Genomic DNA, 18,723 nt, shown 5'->3' with positions numbered 1-18,723 from the left:
TCATCCTTGACTCCTCGCTCTCCTTCCGTTCCCACATACTATTTCTTGTTAAGTCCTGTCATTCTTTCAGTATTCTCCTCTTCTCTCTAGTGCAAGTGCTCATGCCTTGGCCATCTTTTGCCATGTAATCTTTTCCCCTCTTCAGTATATCCAAAAGCTGCTGCTAAACTGAACTTCCTCCCCTACTACTCTGACTGACTCACTTTTCACCCACCTTTTATTCTTTCACTGACTCCTCTCTTTCTTGCATCAAGTTCAAGCTCCTCATGCTCACCTTCAAAGTGCTAAATAACCTCTTGTTTGCCTACATCTCTCCTCCTGTTTCCTCCTATTCTCCTTCTGCACACACACTCTTCTTCCTAGGCCTCTCTTTTTAATTATTGTTAATGTAACCCTTCTGCCCATCAGAGTTGGCAGCAACAAGGGCCGGGTTCAATATCTAGGGGATCCATTCCAATAACACAATGCAAACCGGCTCGAGCCCCCACCCAGTGACCTGGGACAAATATATACCACCCCCGCTGGGCGCCTCCAAGAGGCAATACTTCCCCTCTCGCAAGCACATAGTCTGAGTGTAGCAAAAAGCCTTTTAATAACAGAGAGAAACAATGTGGCATTATGTTGGGGAAACACCACCAACAGGATTCATAACACAACCCATGAGCAAAAAAACCACCCCAAGCAAATTGGGGCATGCCCCTTTCCCTCGGGTTCTTGAGTCCCAGCACCCAAACGTCTCTTGAGTCCAGCAATCCACAAATCACCCAAAGTCCAAAAAGTCCAGCCCCAGAGTTCAAAAGTTCATCTGCATAGTGTTACTCCCCAGTCTGGCTAAAATGTGCCTGTGTGTGGGGAAAAGGGGCAAGGGGCACCTTACGTGTCCTGAAGCTGACTGCCCCACAGGGCTCTGCTCTGCTATGCTGTCTCACGAACGGCTCTGCTCCACCACGACCGGCTCCGCTCTGCACCGCTCGCCGTCTCACGAACAGCTCTGCTCAGCTCACCGTCTCACGAACGGCTCCACTCCACCACGACTGGCTCTGCTCCGCACCGCTCGCTCGCTGTCTCAAGAACAGCTCTGCCCAGCTCGCTGTCTCATGAATGGCTCCGCTCTGCTCAGCTCGCCGTCTCACGAACAGCTCTGCTCAGCTCGCCGTCTCACGAACACACCGCTGTCTCTCAGACGGCTCCGCTCCACCACGACCGGCTCCACTCCGCACAGCTCGCCGTCTCACGAACACACCGCTGCACTCTAGATCTTCCGGCTCCCCACTACTTGACGCAGTGCTCAGTGATTTCAGCTCTCAGTGATTTCAGCTCATAGTAGTGGGGGCCTTAGTGCTGGTGCACCTTAAGGCCAAAGTGAATGCAGCACAGTACCTGTAGCAAGACTCTTAATAGACCCAAAATTAGCTCTGACATTCCACAGTGGAGAGAGACAGAGGTGCAATTGGTGCTTCAGGCCCTCACAAAGGGGCCCACACCACCAGGTACTAATACCTGTCTCAAGTCTCTCTCAATTCACACAGTTTTGGAACCCATGACCCTTGCCTAGCGAGTGCTACTTAGTTGATGGTGAGTCCCTCCATCATAGCAAAAGGCCAAGTACAGTTCCAAGCACAGTTCCCATAATCAGGGTAATAACAATTTATTCTTCCTGCCCCAATAACAGAGACACTGGGGATCCCACAGCAGCCGAAGTGACCATTTGGGCAGCTATGGCCTCAGTCTAGGCGGGGTGGGTGTGCCTATGCAAATGAGATCAGCCCCTAAAGTTTTTTTTCCACAACTTGCCACACCTCACCACCAGATGTCAGGGTGGAGCTCACCCTGACACTGCTTACATTAATATTTTTTATATTTATACTGCAGTAGAAATTAGACCAACCAATCCAAGGCTTTGTTGTGCCAAACTCTGTACATACACATAGAAAATTACAGTCTCTGCCCCAAATAATTTAGTTGTCTTCTTCTTCAACTCTTACTTTGACACTTTATTTCCTGCTTGCACTATGTTCGGAACAGTCTCCCAATTCTTTTTCACCAAATGGCTGCTCTCACTTTTCTCCTTTTCAAATCATTCCTTAAACCCATTTCCTGCACTCATCTTTTCTACCTTATTTCCTCAGCTGTCTCCTTTATCAGAGCTGTTATCTTGTTTACTGTCTTGTCTTTTGTTTACCTCACTTCAAAGGGAATCCTGCAGGTCAGTGGGACTCTGCTGGTGAAAGAGGCAGCATTTACCACTCCTTTGTAGGACTATTAGCTCTTCAGTCTGAGGAATGTTTTACTCTGTGTTTTGTAAAGCTCTGTGTACGCTGGCGGAGCTATAAGTGATTAGCAACAATAATGTACATTTTAAAATAACTTAAATCTCTGTCCTAGAGCCGTAGGGATAGAAAGCACAGACATGAGTGCAGAATTTAGCCATTTGTTCTCCAGAATGCAGCATTACTCGTGACCTTTTTGTGATTGTGCACTTTTTTTTTTTTTTTTTTTTTTTTTTTTTGGTAGGGTAACCCTGGAAAAGATGGTACCCCCGGTCCACATGGCTTTCTGGTAATGAAGACACCTTTTAATTGTTCTGTTATATTAATAAGAGCTGCGTAAGTGTGACAGGATTGTATCTCTGTGTTACAGCTCTTCTCTACTTCGATTTGTACTTGAAATGTACATCTGAATACATTTTGGAACTGTATTCCTATACACCAAGCTTTGGGCCAGAGATCCAGGCACAGAGGGGATGCTTTGCATGCAGTCTTCCTTGCAGACAGGGGGCCTGGCTGCCTCTGTAGCACTCTTTTCCCTCCAGACCCTACACAGACCAGCACTGTGTTGGAGATAGGGCAGCCTGGGCAGTCTCTAGGGAGGAGTGTTTGGGCTGGGGAGATTCACGTTGTCCTCCATGCAGCTCTATTAAAATGAGTCAGAAAAGAAAATACAGCTGATAATGTGCTATCTTATCCGCTTCAAAACCCTTGGGAGTTGTGGGAGCAACCGCAATCAGAGATGTCCCAGTAGCAAAGCTTCAAATGGGCTACAGTGCACTGAGGGGAGGCCCTGAGGTGGCTATAGCCAGTATGGGATAGAGGGCTTCCATGCAGATGTACTTGTCCTCCTGCAGATGTCACTTGATCTGCCAGATTTGAAGGTTGGGCTTGTAGGCATGTAAACCCCTCCCTCAATAGGATGATGTGGGGAGATCTCTATACAGGAATTCTCACAGGGATTTCCTCTCCCTGAGCCACTCACACTCTTTTTTCCATCAGTAGGAATGATCTAGGCTTTTAATGTCAGATTTTATGTATGAAATAGGTAGAAGACTAACCCCTAATAATAATTCTGTTCTCTCATCTACAGGGAGAGAAGGGTGAACATGGCTACGCAGGATTGCCTGGCAGAGCAGGCACTAAGGTAATTACGTAATATCCTTGTTATTTTGGGGTTGGGTTTTCTTGTTTGTTTATTGGATTTTGGCTCATATATCACTAGACATACAGTGTTCATGCAGTGACATGGCAAAAAATGACAGTAAGTGAAATAATTGAATAAACACCATAAATAGCGATCCACTCAGCTCTACTTAATATGAAGTTCATCTTAGAGATCTGTCGGATTAACATAGAGTTGATATTCAAAACGCTGTGAAGGCTTGTGAGTAATTTGTTTTTAAATGTATCTAACTGATGGCCCATTTCTGTTTTCTCATGCAGGGGAGGAAAGGAGACATTGGCCCACCAGGATTTCCTGGTCCCGTAAGTGCAAATTATGCTTGGATTAATATAGTAGTGTCATTTTTTTTAAATGTTCAAATAAAAGTAATCCCCAAGGTGCCATGACTAAAGCACTGCTGTCTCAAAATATGGAGTCAGTAGGGCTCTCGCCCCGTGTGCAGAGCTCATTGCAGGAATGGACCGTGAGAAGCATGCACCTCATTCATTTCAACTGGAGAGTTAATTGTCATGAAACAGCCATGAAAGTTCACAATAGTTAAATTTCCAAAGTGACACCATAATCATGTCTAGAACAATTGCTGCTAGTTTTTAAATATCAAAAGGCTTTGCAAACTAGAAGCAAAATCATCTCATTGATGCATGCGTGCTGTTTCTGACTTTCCTAGAAGCCCATGTACATGTCTGAGGGCAGCCTTTGACTCCAGTTGCTTACACGCAGTTCTTTTTTAAAACATTAACCTATTTGTATCATCTGGCTTAGCAAGAGCTTTGTACAAAATAAATAAATTAATAAATGAAAAATATTTGTGAGCTTCAAGCTCAGCCTCTGACATTTCTTTAATTTCAGGGCTAATATTCATGTTATGTTGTGTGATTTATACGTGACTCACTATACTGAGTGTGGTTAGGCAATGGTGATCACTATTATCTGGCCACTGTTGAATGAAATACATACAATGGTTTGAAAGGTGGCTGATGTTCAACTTTGTTTATTCACCTGGAAAATAATCCACCAAGGAGCAATAACTTATTGTTGTCTCTAAGTTCCAGTTTTGCTCATGCACATGTTTCATGCAAACTTGGTAGCACTGTACTATTATCATTAATGGGAACATCCATCCTTTATGTACATCCTTTATGTACATGTAATACATGTAATACTGGCTTAATGTTTGTGAATGTCTCCAACTTGCAGCTTGCCCCAGTGACTATACTCACAGATGAAAGAGTTCTCCTTAAGTGCAAGTAGTGCTGAAAGTCCCAGGACTGTCTACATGTATGTGGCCATAGCACATTACACATGTATAGATCCTAACTTCAAATACAGTGGCTTGTGAACAATTATTCTGGAATTAGCAATGAGCAAACACAAGGTCTCATGATGTCATAAGGTCAAAAGAATGGGCTAGGTCCCAATATTTCTCCCAACAGAACAGCCAGTCTGGAAATAATCGATATTGGTTTAGCTGCTGTTTAGCGTCACCCAGCCTCTCCATACCCTGTGTCTTTCAAGTAAACTGAAGGATCCTGACAAATACAGGAACCTCCCTCTGCCTACATGAGCTGGGGTTTGAGAGTTAATGGAAGAAATCAGATGTATGTGAAAGCAAATTACTCATGTCAAGCACTCGTTATGGGAGACTGCCTTTCTCTTTAGTATTACTGTTCTTTCTCTCTCGCTTTCTCTTTTAAGACAAAGTATTATGATGAGGTGGCTGGTGAAAAAGGAGATGAAGGATATCCAGGACCCCCAGGACTTAAAGGTCAACCTGGCATACCTGGTGAGAGAGCTTTGAAAACTATAAACATAATAGAAAAAGAAATCTATGCCAGGGCTTGATCATGCAGAGCACAGGGAGGAAGAGTTGTCACAAGGACCCTGAGCCTTCACTCGTGAGAGTGCCACTGTACAGCCACCAAATTACTGCCATCAAGTAGTAGAAGTGAGACCGAAGAGGCTCATAGCTAAGTGCCCGACTTGTATTCTGAGCATCACAGTGAAGGCCATATTCAGAATATGGGAGAAGGGACACAAGGACCCTGACACTTACTTCTGTTCTTTTCACCCTTATTTGTGTGCCCCTGCTCATACTCTTACTGGAACACATCATCATCAGCATCAACACATCTTTGCCGCACACCAGGCAAGGAATTGAAAGATGAAGGCCATAATCCCTAGGAAAGGGCATTTATTTCACACTAATTTTCATTATCTTTTTCCCCATTGTCTCATCCTGATTTTAATGCATGCCATTCGGAAATGGTAAAGGCATCAGTTTGTTTTTTTTAATTTGGTAATGCTATAAAATGAAAACATACTGGCAAAAATCAAAAACAAACCCTGATCAGTTTGTCATTCAGGACACATCACAGTGTAGTGAAGGGTTTGTGTGTTAAACTCTGACACCATAGATGCAATTTGTTTGCCTTGTATCCATCCTCACCAACCCTGACTTTATTCTTTAGAGCCCAAATCCTGTAAATGTTTATACATACAAGTGGTCTCATAGAGTTCAATGGGGGCTACTCACCTGTATAAAGTTACTCATGTTACTGAAGTCAGTGGGAATTGAGGGCACCGAATACCTTGCAGGGGTGCTCAACACTTGGCCTATTAGTAATGGTCTGATCCCACGACTGTTGTGCACATAAAACTCTCATTGCATGTCAGTGGCAGTTCTTTGTGAAACAACTACAGGACTCGACAAATGACAAATCCCTATTAGGCAAAATCAGATTAAAAACTCAGAGTTCAAAATATGTGTAAAATTTTGTTTTTTAAGTCAAAATTGCTATTCAGCCTTATTATACAATCCAGTGTGTAGTTAAAAACAGCAGCACAGGTATTTGAATAATGAAAATCCAATATATACAGTGGTTTAATTCAGATTTTTAATATATTGCTTTTGCAGGGCCAAGAGGTCCCCTAGGTGTGACAGGAAGACCAGGTATGTGTCATGAACTGACAGCACGCTAAAAAGCCTAATGCAGTATTCGTTTTGATTATTTTACTTAGTATTGTGAAGGCAGTGATCATTTCTCATGTATGTCTACACTGGTGTGCATACCCGAGTACTAGATCATGTGCATGCAGGTGTAATCCAGGCAAGCCTATCTGAGAGTGCACCTTTGTTGTGCTGGTCACACATAGAAAACCACATCCACACTGCTGCTCTGGGTACCTGAGTTTAGTGCTACCGTTTTAGGGGTCGTATTCCAGTATTCTTTCCATCAGATGGAGCCACTCCAGGAACTGATCTGTGGTGTGTTCTTGGTACCATGTTCCTTTCCTTCCTGAACCCCTGTGCAGAAGACGTTTTTCCCCACCTTCTTACATTTACCAGTGGCACTTCCAGGTCATGTCACCTCTCACTTCTGTCTGGTCAAAACAGGGTCAAAGTCATGGATCCTTTGGAGGAGCTGCTCCTGCACCTGCTCCTTCTGTGGGTGAAATGTTTATGCAGTGGCGTAGGTGCTCAGCGAGATGCTGGATTGCATTTCAGGAGCATTTTCTGAGATGTCAAAACCAGCAGGACTTGGGGGATGAGAATAATTAATTCATGGCAGACTGGACAGACATGAAGAATGCTCCTCTTGCCAGAAAATCCCCTTGGTTTACCAATGCTTCTAGTGCAGGAGAAGTAGCACGGTGTGGCGTGATCACATCTTCTTGCAGACTTGGGGAACCAGCAGTGGCTCCAGAACTTCCGCATGAGGAAAGAGACCTTCATGGGGCCATGTGAGGAACTAGCACCAATCCTCCGGTGCCTGACCACTTGATGAGGAAATTTTTAGTGTGGCAGTTCTCAAACTGTGGGTCGGGACCCCAAAGTGGGTCGCAACCCCATTTTAATTGGGTCACCAGGACTGGCATTAGACTTGCTGAGGCCTGGGCCCAAAGCCCGAGCCCCACCACCCGAGGCTGAAAAGTCCTAGGTGGTGGGGCTCAGGTTACAGGCCACACGCCTGGGGCTTAAGCCCTTGGGCTTCTGCTTTGGCCCCCTGCCCTGAGCGGTGGGGCTTGGGCTTTGGCTTTAGCCCCCCATGCGGGGTGTTGGGGCTCAGGCTTCAGTCCCGCCTCCTGGGGTCATGTAGTAATTTTTATTGTCAGAAGGGGGTCGCAATGCAATGAAGTTTGAGAGCCCCAGTTTAGTGGTACGGACAGCTAGAGGTACATAGCAAACTGCTTTGGTGTTGGCAAGTCAGCTGTTGGGGTTGTGAGAATGGAGGTTTGTGAAGCAATTAATTGTGTGGTTTACCCACTGGTGGTGGACGTAAGAAATGTTCCTGAAGTAACAGCTGGCTTTCAGAGGATGGGGGACCCAAACTGTGCTGGGGCACCCAAATTCTACTAGGTCCATCAGTGGCACTCAGTTGCCCATGGTTTGCCCGACAAAAGGGGCTAGTGAGTATGTGAACCACAAAGGATACTATTCCATCATTCTTCAAGGCTTGGTTGACCACAGAGGCAGGTTCTTAAACACTAACACTGGAAGTACGGGAAAGGTTCACGATGCCAGGGGGTTGAGGAGATTTGGCTGGTACTTAAAGGGGGAAGCAGAGACTTTATTCCCAACAAACTATATGGTTATGAAAGGTGTATCTGTGACAATAGTTATTATGGGGGACTCCACATACCTGCTTCTGCCATGGCTCATAAATAAGGCTGCAAGTCTGTCATGGAGGTCACAGAAGTCACGGCTTCTGTGACTTTTCAGGACCTACGTTACTTCTACTACGGCAGTGCAGCTGATCCCCTGGCTGCCTGAGCAGCTGGAGCAGCCCCAGGACCAGATGCATGGGCTGCTGCTCGGCCCCAGGCAGCTTGCCCCGGGTGCCACTGAAGCAGCAGCGGTCCCAGGCGCTGCCCCGTGCCACCCCACCGAGCAGCCACAGGACCCTGAGCGGTCCCCCTTCCCCAGCAGCACGTTGGAGCCTGCCAGAGCAGCAGCAGCACGTTGGAGCCCACCCGAGCATCTAAGATTTAGTCACAGGTATTTTTAGTAAAAGTCATGGATGGGTCACAGGCCGTGAACTTTTGTTTATTGCTCGTGACCTCTCCATGACTTTTACTAAAAATATCCGCGACTAAAAGGTAGCCTTAGTCATGAAACTGTATAGTGATGTCAGGGCCCTGGGAAAAGGGAATTCAATTTCAAGCTCAGCAGCTGCAGGATGGTAGTGGAATGTGCCATTGATAGGCTTAAGGCTACATGGCGCTGCATTCAAACACGTCTGGATCCCAGTGTGCTCAATGCCATTTATATAATCATGATCTGCTGCACACTGCACAATATCAGTGAGGCAAAAGGCAAGTATTTCCACATGGAGTTGGCTCAGGACATTGCTTGTATGCAAGCCCAGTACAGGCAACCAGCTCCCTACTGGTGCTGGGTCCAGACTTGCAAGGGAAATAAGGGTTGATAGATCCTTGCAGTGCCGGGAGAAAGAGGATGATGTCTGACTTGTGCTGCTATTGGGGGGCACTTTGGTAGCCTTTTGTAAATCTGCTTTAACCTTAAATGAAGGTACATGCCAAAATTGATACAGGCCACAAGAGGCTTTTTATTATTTTAGTTTTATCTGATTTGCACTTGCTGGGATTGTCACTGTGCTTGTCACAGTTCACGCCGGTATATAATTCATTTTAACAGTTTTCCTGGAATGTGTTTACCGGTTGGGATGGGGACAGTTGAAGTAATTGCGTGATTGTTCGGATAGTCACCCCATAATTGATTGCCCCAATTCACCCACTATGGAACCCCTCTAAACAGATTTCCTGAAGCATGTTTGTAACATGGGGTGGAGTTGGTGCTGGGGACAGTTGCGGTCATTGGTGATTTGTTTGTTTGGATTTTGCTTGTGACTTTCCTGAAGTGTAATAAAGAAATTACAAAATTTCTCATTTTTTCCCTTTGATTGATAATATAGTAAATATTTGTAAAATTTTCACCCTTGTTCAAGTCCCAGAACTTCCTGTACTGCTGTTTTAAGTCTTCATTCTTTTTCGGCACTGAGCGCAGAATGGTCAATGCCATACTCCACCAGCCTTCTAGAAACATGAGTGTTTATGGGGTTGTCCTTGCTGCACCAGGTAAAATTGTGCTGCCAGCTGCACTCCTGCCAGATATTTATTAAAATTCTAGAGTCCTTCTAGAGCCAACTAGGGCTAAAGGGGGCTCCACATGGCCTGGGCTAGGGTTCAAACCAATGAAAGGGGAGGGTGAGGGACCAGTCAGCTCCCTGCCTGCTCAAGATAGCCAGTGAGTGGCCAGGGACTCTAAAAGGGAGGGGCACTTCAGTTTCCCCTCAGCATATGTTCTCCTCCCCTGTTCAACTGGAGCTGTCCCAATCACTGCTGGCCCCATCAATTTTCCTACCTGTTGAGGCAAGTGGGTGGTATTTTCAGCTGTAGTAAGCTTTGGAGACTGCAGCATCCTACTTCCAATGCATACTGGGGGAGTGAGGAGAACTTGATACCTGGAAGGGCAGAAAGATATGGGTACAAGGAATTGTGGGTATGGGAGTGGAGAACTACTGAGATTTGAGACCTAGTTACTGCGCCTTCACCACATCAACCTGCAAAGTTGGATGGTTACAGCTGACTGGAGCACAAACTCACACCTTCAAACGAGCTAACTAGCTTGGGATCTATCCATCCTGAGATGCACGTTTCAGGTGTTTTGAGTGTGGACAAGGTTGGGGGCAGGGGAGGGTTGAGCATATCCTCACTCCTGGACACATGTAAAGTCGGCAGTGTACACATACCCTAAATGGCCAAAACTCAACACACATTTGAATGATAGAAACAAAAGTTCTAACGTGCTACACCTTCCCGTCTTACAGAACACACTTTTAAAAAACTCTTATTAGCTCTATAGGTTCATCTAGGATCCTGAAATTAAATAACAGTTTTATCTTTTGTTAGGTGTATCGAGACCTGGCATAAATGGTCCACAAGGATATCCAGGACTGAAAGGAATTAAGGGAGAGAGAGGACAGCCTGGCATGAATGCTGTGGGATCTCCAGGACTTCATGGGTTTCCAGGCAGACCTGGCTCTGTAGGATCACCAGGTCCTCCAGGACAGCCAGGTACAGCATAGAACTTATGTAACTGTGTATATAATGGGCCAGATTATGGTTTCAATTACACTGCTACAAAGACAGCGTTATTTCAACATCTGTGGAGATCAGAAAGCTGGCCTAGTGTCTTAACACTTCATGAGAAGTGACTTCTTGAGAATACTCTGAATAGCCTGGTTGAATGGGATTTCCGAAGAGCAAACGTGATGTGCATTATTAACAGAAACATTGCATGTAACAAGGTGCTGGGTTCCATCATTATTCTGAGATTCTGTACAAAAAATGTAAGGACTTTCCAGCAATACAGGGGAGTTGGACTTTCTGTACATGGGTGACAGTATACATCTATTGCACAGTGAGGAAGAAAAAATAGGTATGAAGAACACTCTGGTGATGTTAAAGGAAAGCCTATTTGTATGGTTGACATTTCCAAAATTTCAGTAAATCTGGAACAGTAAATTCAACAGGACCCAATTCAAACCCTATTGAAATCAATGGCAAAGCTCTTACTGACTACAATGGGCTTTGAAGCAGTAATTCTGTGTGAGAATACGCCCCTTGCAATGCTGGTAAGTGAGAAATGGGTGATCAGCTGAGTAAGTGCAGGTTATAAAATTTGAGGAAGATGCAAACTCAGTGGGATTCAAATGGGTGTGCAACACAGAACAAATTTTTTATTCGAAGTAGCAATTCATGGTAAAGCCAAATAAAGAGTACTTTGTTTTATAAACAATAGGGCTTTGTAATTTGTTTTAGCCCAAGTGTTACTGGTGGAAATACGTTATGCTATTTCTAAAGGCTTTTCTGTTGTTTTGAAATAGCTGAGAATGCCAAAAGCAGCGCTAATGAAGAGACAGGAGCAACATAAATTTGGGGTTCAGAGTTTCCCCTTTCATACCGGGAGCTTTAATTTATTTACTTCTCATCCAAAATAAAAGTACAAAATCTTTGTCTGGAGTCACAGAACTATGTTCTTTAAAGGTCATCACCCCATTAGCACAAACATACCCACCAGACCACATGAGATTTACTGCTGCTTTACCAGATTTTTCCTCTGGTACTTCCATGTACAAGGCCTTGTCAGTCTTTCTCCAAGTTTTCAGATGTGTTTAGCGTAAGATTGTTCTTCCTTTGAGCCTGAATATCCTCTACAACCCATCATGATGGTGTCTATCTCTCTTTCTCTTTGCAAAACCTAAAACTCTTCGAACAGTCTGCTAAATTAATGTTGTCATACTCATCCTATCATCAGGTAAAGTAACGTTTGAAACGCACCCACCAGGAGTTCCAGGAAACCCCGGATGTGTGGGACCTCCAGGACTTCCAGGAGATAGTGGAGTGAAAGGTCAGCAATCGTGTGTGTGTGTGTGCGAAAATATGTTCCTAGAATTAATTTACTGTTGATTCAGATGGACCAACAAGATGCAGAAATTAATTTAACCTTTCTATCGAACAAACTGTTCCATGTTCAAGAAAGCTGCTGTAACTTACAGAAAACAACTGAGCTGAAAAATCATATTCAGTCAAGAGTCAATAGAGAGCTGAATGTGATCATTCTACTGTTTGTCAGTCAAAATAATTGGATCCGATTCTGCTATACTTCATTTTCGTGTGAGTGTAACTCCACTGAGTGCAGCATGGTTTCTACAATACACACACATGTGAGATCAGGATTGGGCCGTGTTGTGATTGACATAAACTGATCATTTCTTTTCAGCTAAAAACTGAGATATGTAGATGGATTAAAAATTATTATGCTATTCTGGCTAGTCCTTAGGAATTACCAATCAGAAATTAATTAATTAATTAATTAGTGTTAGCAGGACTTCTCCATGTCTTCCTTGTGGAAACAGCAAGAGGGCCAAGTTCCCCCTTGCTCCACCAAGATACTGGAGCCAGATAACAAAGAGCAATTCCACTCAGGACAGTCTGGGGAAGGGAGAGTCACTCCCACAAACCTTACCTCTTCCTGCCATGTAAGAGAGGAGGCTGGAAATGAGGTCCCCATGCCTGGGCCCTTCTGTGTCCCCCTGCAGATCGTACCACAGGGACTACTGCAGCTCTGTGTTTTCTAACATGCTGATGATGACAACGTCTAGGGTCAGCCAGCCTATTGTGGAGCCACCATGCATAGGAGTTAAAGGCTTGGGCACACCTTCCTCCTGCTTTACGGGATTTGGCTTATTGCTAAAATGACAGATTCTCAGCAGAGTACTAAAATAGTGAACAAAAAACAGGCTATTGAAACTGGGTGATCCTGTCTTTTAATTGACAGTGCTGTAGGCTCTGGTGCCAAGAGATAAGACAAGCTGTATTTAAAAGGATAATAATCCTTGATTATTGATGATTAATGATTAAAATGAAGCTTTATTCCCAGTGTTTTCACTCCTCTTTAACCCAGGACATATGTTAGGTAGTTGTGCCTAGCCAGCTGCTCTCTTTCCAAATAATGAGAGGGCCTGATGCAAGTTATTCATTGAACACGGAGGTAATTTGCCAGTATAGCAATTAATGAAGGTATAATTTTGTTCCAGGTGAAGAAGCAAGTCCCTGTAATCAATGCAGTTATATTCTAGGAGGACCTGGACTTCCTGGTGCTCCTGGGCAAGACGGTCAAGAAGGAGTTACTGGTAAAAAGGAGTTGGCTTTACTAAACTGTTATTGGGAAATGCCAGTGTTTCTTCATGCACCATCTTTAGCTGCACAAATCCAACAGCATTCCCTCAATTACAATGAGATACTTCTTTTAATCTATACTCAAAACTGTCTGAAACTGGAGGTTTAGGGCCAGGGACTGTATATCCAGGATGTAGGGCTTTGATTTTGTGGTCCACTTTCTATGGGAAGAGGGGGCTGTACAGTTTAGATTGGTTCCCCTCCTATGGAGGTGGAGGCTCTCTCCTTGGGGACAGGTTGGCTAAGATAGTCAGGAGGGGTTACACGGAGAGCAAAAGGAGAAGGTAAAAAAAGAGCACTCAGCACAAAACTGAGACGTTGATAACAAAATTAATCAAGAAACCACAGGACATGAAAACAGGACTTCTCCAATTGCCTATACTGTACACTAATGCGAGGAGCCTAGTAACAAACTAGAGGAATTGGAATTGATCATTTATGAGCATAAATTCGATTTAGGTGGTATTACTGAAACCTGGTGGGATGGTTCGCACTATTGGAATATTAACATCAATGGTTATAACCTATTTAGGAAGGATTGCGTGGGGGAAAGGGGAAGGGGAGTGGCACTCTGTCATTACCTGTTTCCGAGTCACTGTTAACTCAGAAGAAAATTCACTTGAATGTTTACGTATCAATGTCCTAACACAGGAGTTCTCAACCTTTTTCTTTCTGAGCCCCCTCATCCTGCTGTAAAAACTCCAGGGCCCATCTATTTTCTGGTTTTCTGCATATAAAAGCCAGGGCCAGTGTTTTCTGCATATAAAAGCCAGGGCCAGTGTTAGAGGGTAGTAAGCAGGGCAGTTGCCTGGGGCCCCATGCCACCGGGGCCTCCACAAAGCTACGTTGCTCACGCTTTGGCTTCAGCCCCAGATGGCAGAGCTCAGGGCCATGGGCTTCAGCCCCATGCAGTGGTGCTTTGGCTTTCCGCCCTAGCCCCAGCGAGTCTAATGCTGGCCCTGCTTGGACCCTCTGAAACCTACTTGTGACTCCCCCAAGTGTCATGGTGAATTCTCTATGACTGACAATTTTTAAATCAAGACTGGATGTTTTTCTAAAAGACCTGCACTAGGAATTAATTTGGGGAAGTTCTGTGGACTGTACTATAAAAGAGGTCAGACTAGATGATCACAGTGGTTCCTTCTGGCCTTAGAGTCTATGAATGTGCTACAGATTGGAACTGAATATGGAGCCTTTCAGTCTTAGAATAACCTGCTGATTTAGGGAGGCAAACTCCAATCCTTTTAATCTCACAGAGCGTGAACTCCCTGCCCGCCACCACATACACACACATAATTTCTCCAGTGGAACAATTAGAAGGAAACTACCCCAGGAGGAAGAGTATGACATCTTGGAAGGAGTTCAGTTCCTTGAGAACACTGTGGAAGTATATGGAATTAATTCAGTATCAGGGAGTCAGAGACTCAGGGAAGTTGTCAATACATGAAAATATTTTTCTGGCAGGGAAAACATTTACCTAGGAAACCTTTAGTAAGGAGCCTGTATTGTAATTTTTCTAGGAAATTAATAATGGGGAGGAAGAAATTCCAAAATAACAAGTATACTGGAGGGATTTTGTTATATACCCACCAGCCATCCGTTTACCAATGTATCTTCCACGGCAGTTTGTTGATGTGCGTTGTATCCGAAAGGCAGCAATTCTCTGTATTGTATGTTAGTACGAGAGCCTGTCAAATCAGTTTTTCATTCATTTATCTTTCACCTGTCACAGGTAGACAAGGAATAGGTGGTCCCAAAGGATCTCGAGGTTCTCCAGGGGGACAAGGTCCTTCAGGTCCTCAAGTAAGATTTAAGTTAAATGGGTTTTTCAGTTGCAATATTGAATTTTCGTGAGCTGAGAATCATGGTGTCTAGTTGTATTGCCATATGCAGGATATACTGTTACTGTTTTAGCTTGATGGTTCCAGGAAGGTGGTATTTTCAGAGTCTAGATTTAGGGCTAATTTAAGTTGTAATTAAAAAATGGGGAGGGGTGTGGAAAAAACGTGCTTTAGTTTTTTTCCTTGTAAAGATATCCTCAAACATATGAACCAGTGTAAACCGATCACTAGGGTGGGAAGTGTAACATACATTTTTCCTAAATATCTCAAGGAAATACACATCACCATGAATACTACAATGCCTGGGTTGGCCATTGAGCTTCATGAAATACATGCTCACTGGTCCTTTGATTTTTTGAAGTTCTCCAAATCAGTGCATGTTTATGGGGGCAGTGCTCCTCACATTGTCACTCATGGTGCTCTGTCTGTTATATGCTCCTCTCCCAGCTGACCATCCATAGGCCATATCCTGAAACCCATTACCAGAGGCTACAATCTCAGTAATGTGAGAGGCAGCATGACCTATTGAATTTTAAAGGGAACTGAGAGCAAGAGCCTCCTGTGTTCAAATTTAGGCTTGACCCTGACTTCCTCTATCATCTTAGTCAAATCTCTCTATCTTAATGTCCTCAGCAGTGAAATAAAGATGGTAATGACAATGATACCTATCTCACAGTCAAAGGTGGTTGTGGAGACTAATTAGTTAATGTTTTTAAAGCGTGTGTGTTTAAATTCACTACATACACCCCAAACTGCATATTTATTCAGATAATTGTCCTTTATAAACCTGTTCTTAATGCTGGTGACTATTCCTAGACTCCAGTGCAAGCCATGGGGTTCCATTTCCCCTACAAAGCACTGGAAATGTTTGACTGGCTCACCCCAAAATGCTAAGGGCAGCTCTGATTCTTAGGAACTCTGGGATGCATTGTTCCCTCAAGCAGGCACAGTGGCTCCTTGAGCCCCAGAGAGTGCATGAAAAGCTAGCTTTATGCTTCCTGTCAGGGTTCCCTCCCCACTCTGAACTCTGGGGTACAGATGCGGGGACCCGCATGAAAGATCCCCCTAAGCTTATTTCTACCAGCTTAGGTCAACAACTTCCCCAAGGCACAAATCCTTCCCTTGTCCTTGGACGATATTGCTGCCACCGCCAAGTGATTTAGACAAAGATTCAGGAAAAGGACCATTTGGAGTTCCTATTTCCCCAAAATATCCCCCCAAACCCCTTCACCCCCTTTCCTGGGGAGGCTTGAGAATAATATACCAACCAATTGCTTTTAATAAAAGTACAGACCAGACTCTTTATGTTTAGGACACTAAAATCAATCAGGTTCTTAAAAGAAGAACTTTATTATAAAGAAAAAAGTAAAAGAAGCACCTCTGTAAAATCAGGGTGGAAGGTAATTTTACAGGGTAATAAAAAGATTTAAAACACAGAGGATTCCCCTCTAGGCTCAACTTCAAAGTTACAAAAACAGGAATAAACCTCCCTCTTAGCATAGGGAAAATTCACAAGCTAAAACAAAAGATAATCTAACACACTTCCTTGCTATTACTTACAATTTCTGTAATTTTAGATGTATTATTTCAGTAGGAGCTGGGTTACCTGCTTGGTCTCTCTCTTTGTCCCAAGAGGGAACCAACCAAGCAAACAAAACTTTCCCCCTCCTCCCCCATCTCGATTTGAAAGTATCTTCTTTTCCCATTGGTACTTCTGGTCAGGTGCCAACTAGGTTAATTGAACTGATTTAATATGTTACTGCATACATAAAGGTTGTTACCCTTCCCTTTATATTTATGACACTGCCCTTTTAGAGGATGTAAAGCCATCGCTCCATTGGCTGGGGCAGGAGACAAAGATTCCCTCAAAGCATCTTTAAGGGATATGCCTTGTGTCTGCTTCAACTTGCACCAGCAGTAGTGGCTCCCTGTTAATTAATTAATTAATTCTTATTATATTATTATTATACATATTACAGTAGTGCCCAGGAGTCGCAGTCATAAACCAGGATTCCCTGTGCTGGACTCAGTATAACTAGGGCCCTACCAAATTCACAGCCATGAAAAAGGCATCATGGACCGTGAAATCTGGCCTCCCCCAATGACATCTGGTCTTTTGTGTGCTTTTACCCTATATTATACAGATTTCACCATTTCTCAAATTGGAGGCCCTGACCCGAAAGGGAGTTGCGGGGGGGGTCACAAGGTTATTTTAGAGGAGGTGTGATATTGTCACCCCTACTGCTGTGCTGCCTTCAGAGCTGGGTGTCCAGAGAGCAGTGGCTGTTGGCCAGGTGCCCAACTCTGAAGGCAGCGCCCCGCCAGCAGCAGTACAAAAGTAAGGGTGGCAATACCAGACCATGCCACCCTTACTTCTGTGCTGCTGCTGGCGGTGACTCTGCCTTCATAGCTGGGCTCCCAGCCAGCAGCCACTGCTCTCCGGCCACCCAGCTCTGAAGGCAACACAGAAGTAAGGGTAGCAGTACTGCAACCCACACTACAATAATCTTGCAACCCCCCCACAACTCCTTTTTGGGTCAGGACCCCTACAATTACAACACCATGAAATTTCTAATTTAAATAGCTGAAATCATGAAATTGACTATTTTTAAAATCCTATGACCATGAAATCGACCAAAATGGACCATGAATTTGGTAGGGCCCCTAAGTATAACACAGAATAAAATGATCATCTCTCTCCCAAAGAGCTTACAATCATCAATTCACCAGCCCAGGATCACCAGAGTATAGTGTGCTCCAGTCCCCAAATGTCCCCTACGCTGGGGGACCCGTAGTGGGTAACATAGAGCCATCTGTGTCAGCATTAGCATGCAATAGGAAATTCCCATCTTAGTGGTTTAAGCCATCTTTCTGTCATCCCTTTCCTCCACCAAAGCAGTGCAAAGGGGAAGGAGCAGGGCCAAGGATCTGACCCCCTAACTTAATTTGTCAGCTTCAGGGACAACAAGCAAATGAAAATAATTAATTCTTATTTGACTAGTGTAATTAGTGAAGACAAAATTAAATTAAAATCCTGGGACCCTCTAAAGAATTGCCTAAGAAAGAAAGAAACTTAGTCACTTAGTGTTGATATAAAAAAATGACTTGACATAAATCTAACATGGAAATTCTTAACTGCTGTGTCCTAGGGACTTCCAGGTTTTCCAGGAGATAAAGGACTTAAGGGACCAAAAGGTGAACCAGGATATGTGTATCCAGAAGGGCAAAAAGGAAACAGAGGAGATCCAGGGATCAGAGGAAATCCAGGGAAGAAAGGTTCAGATGGATTGCACAAAAAACATGGTTCAAAAGGCTCAAAAGGTTCTAAAGGCGAACGGGTTGGTATACATTATTTTTAATTATTTTAGAATTAATAGAAAGCTAAGTAAATAATTGTACATTGCACAGCCCTATTCGTTAGAATTAAAACACTGTAACAACTGTAAAGATAGCTAAGTAAACTTAAACATGTTCTAACCCAGTGGTTCTCAACCAGGGGTCCGGGATCCCCTAGGGGGCAGCGAGCAGGTTTCAGGGGGTCTACCAAGCAGGGCCAACATTAGACTCACTTGGGCCCAAGGCAGAAAGCCAAAGCCCCACCACATGGGGCTGAAGCCTGGGGCCCTGAGCTCCACTACCCAGGGCTTAAGTCAAAGCCTGAGCAGTG

The 18,723-nt window shown here is 44.1% G+C and overlaps 1 protein-coding gene across 1 annotated transcript in view; it reads left to right on the top strand.

Moving 5' to 3' along the window:
• The window catches only part of COL4A3 (collagen type IV alpha 3 chain), a 108,055-nt gene that overhangs the window by 50,250 nt on the left and 39,082 nt on the right, over positions 1-18,723 (top strand). The window contains exons 16-25 of the mRNA XM_074963896.1: positions 2,515-2,559; positions 3,361-3,414; positions 3,714-3,755; positions 5,149-5,236; positions 6,368-6,403; positions 10,384-10,548; positions 11,792-11,884; positions 13,074-13,169; positions 14,948-15,018; positions 18,206-18,394. Coding sequence (XP_074819997.1) covers positions 2,515-2,559; positions 3,361-3,414; positions 3,714-3,755; positions 5,149-5,236; positions 6,368-6,403; positions 10,384-10,548; positions 11,792-11,884; positions 13,074-13,169; positions 14,948-15,018; positions 18,206-18,394 — 879 coding nt within the window. The remainder of the gene's footprint in view (positions 1-2,514; positions 2,560-3,360; positions 3,415-3,713; positions 3,756-5,148; positions 5,237-6,367; positions 6,404-10,383; positions 10,549-11,791; positions 11,885-13,073; positions 13,170-14,947; positions 15,019-18,205; positions 18,395-18,723) is intronic.

This window comes from Natator depressus, chromosome 9, assembly GCF_965152275.1.
Source record: "Natator depressus isolate rNatDep1 chromosome 9, rNatDep2.hap1, whole genome shotgun sequence".
Lineage (NCBI taxonomy): Eukaryota > Metazoa > Chordata > Testudines > Cheloniidae > Natator > Natator depressus.
This window is presented reverse-complemented; position numbering and strand designations above follow the sequence as displayed.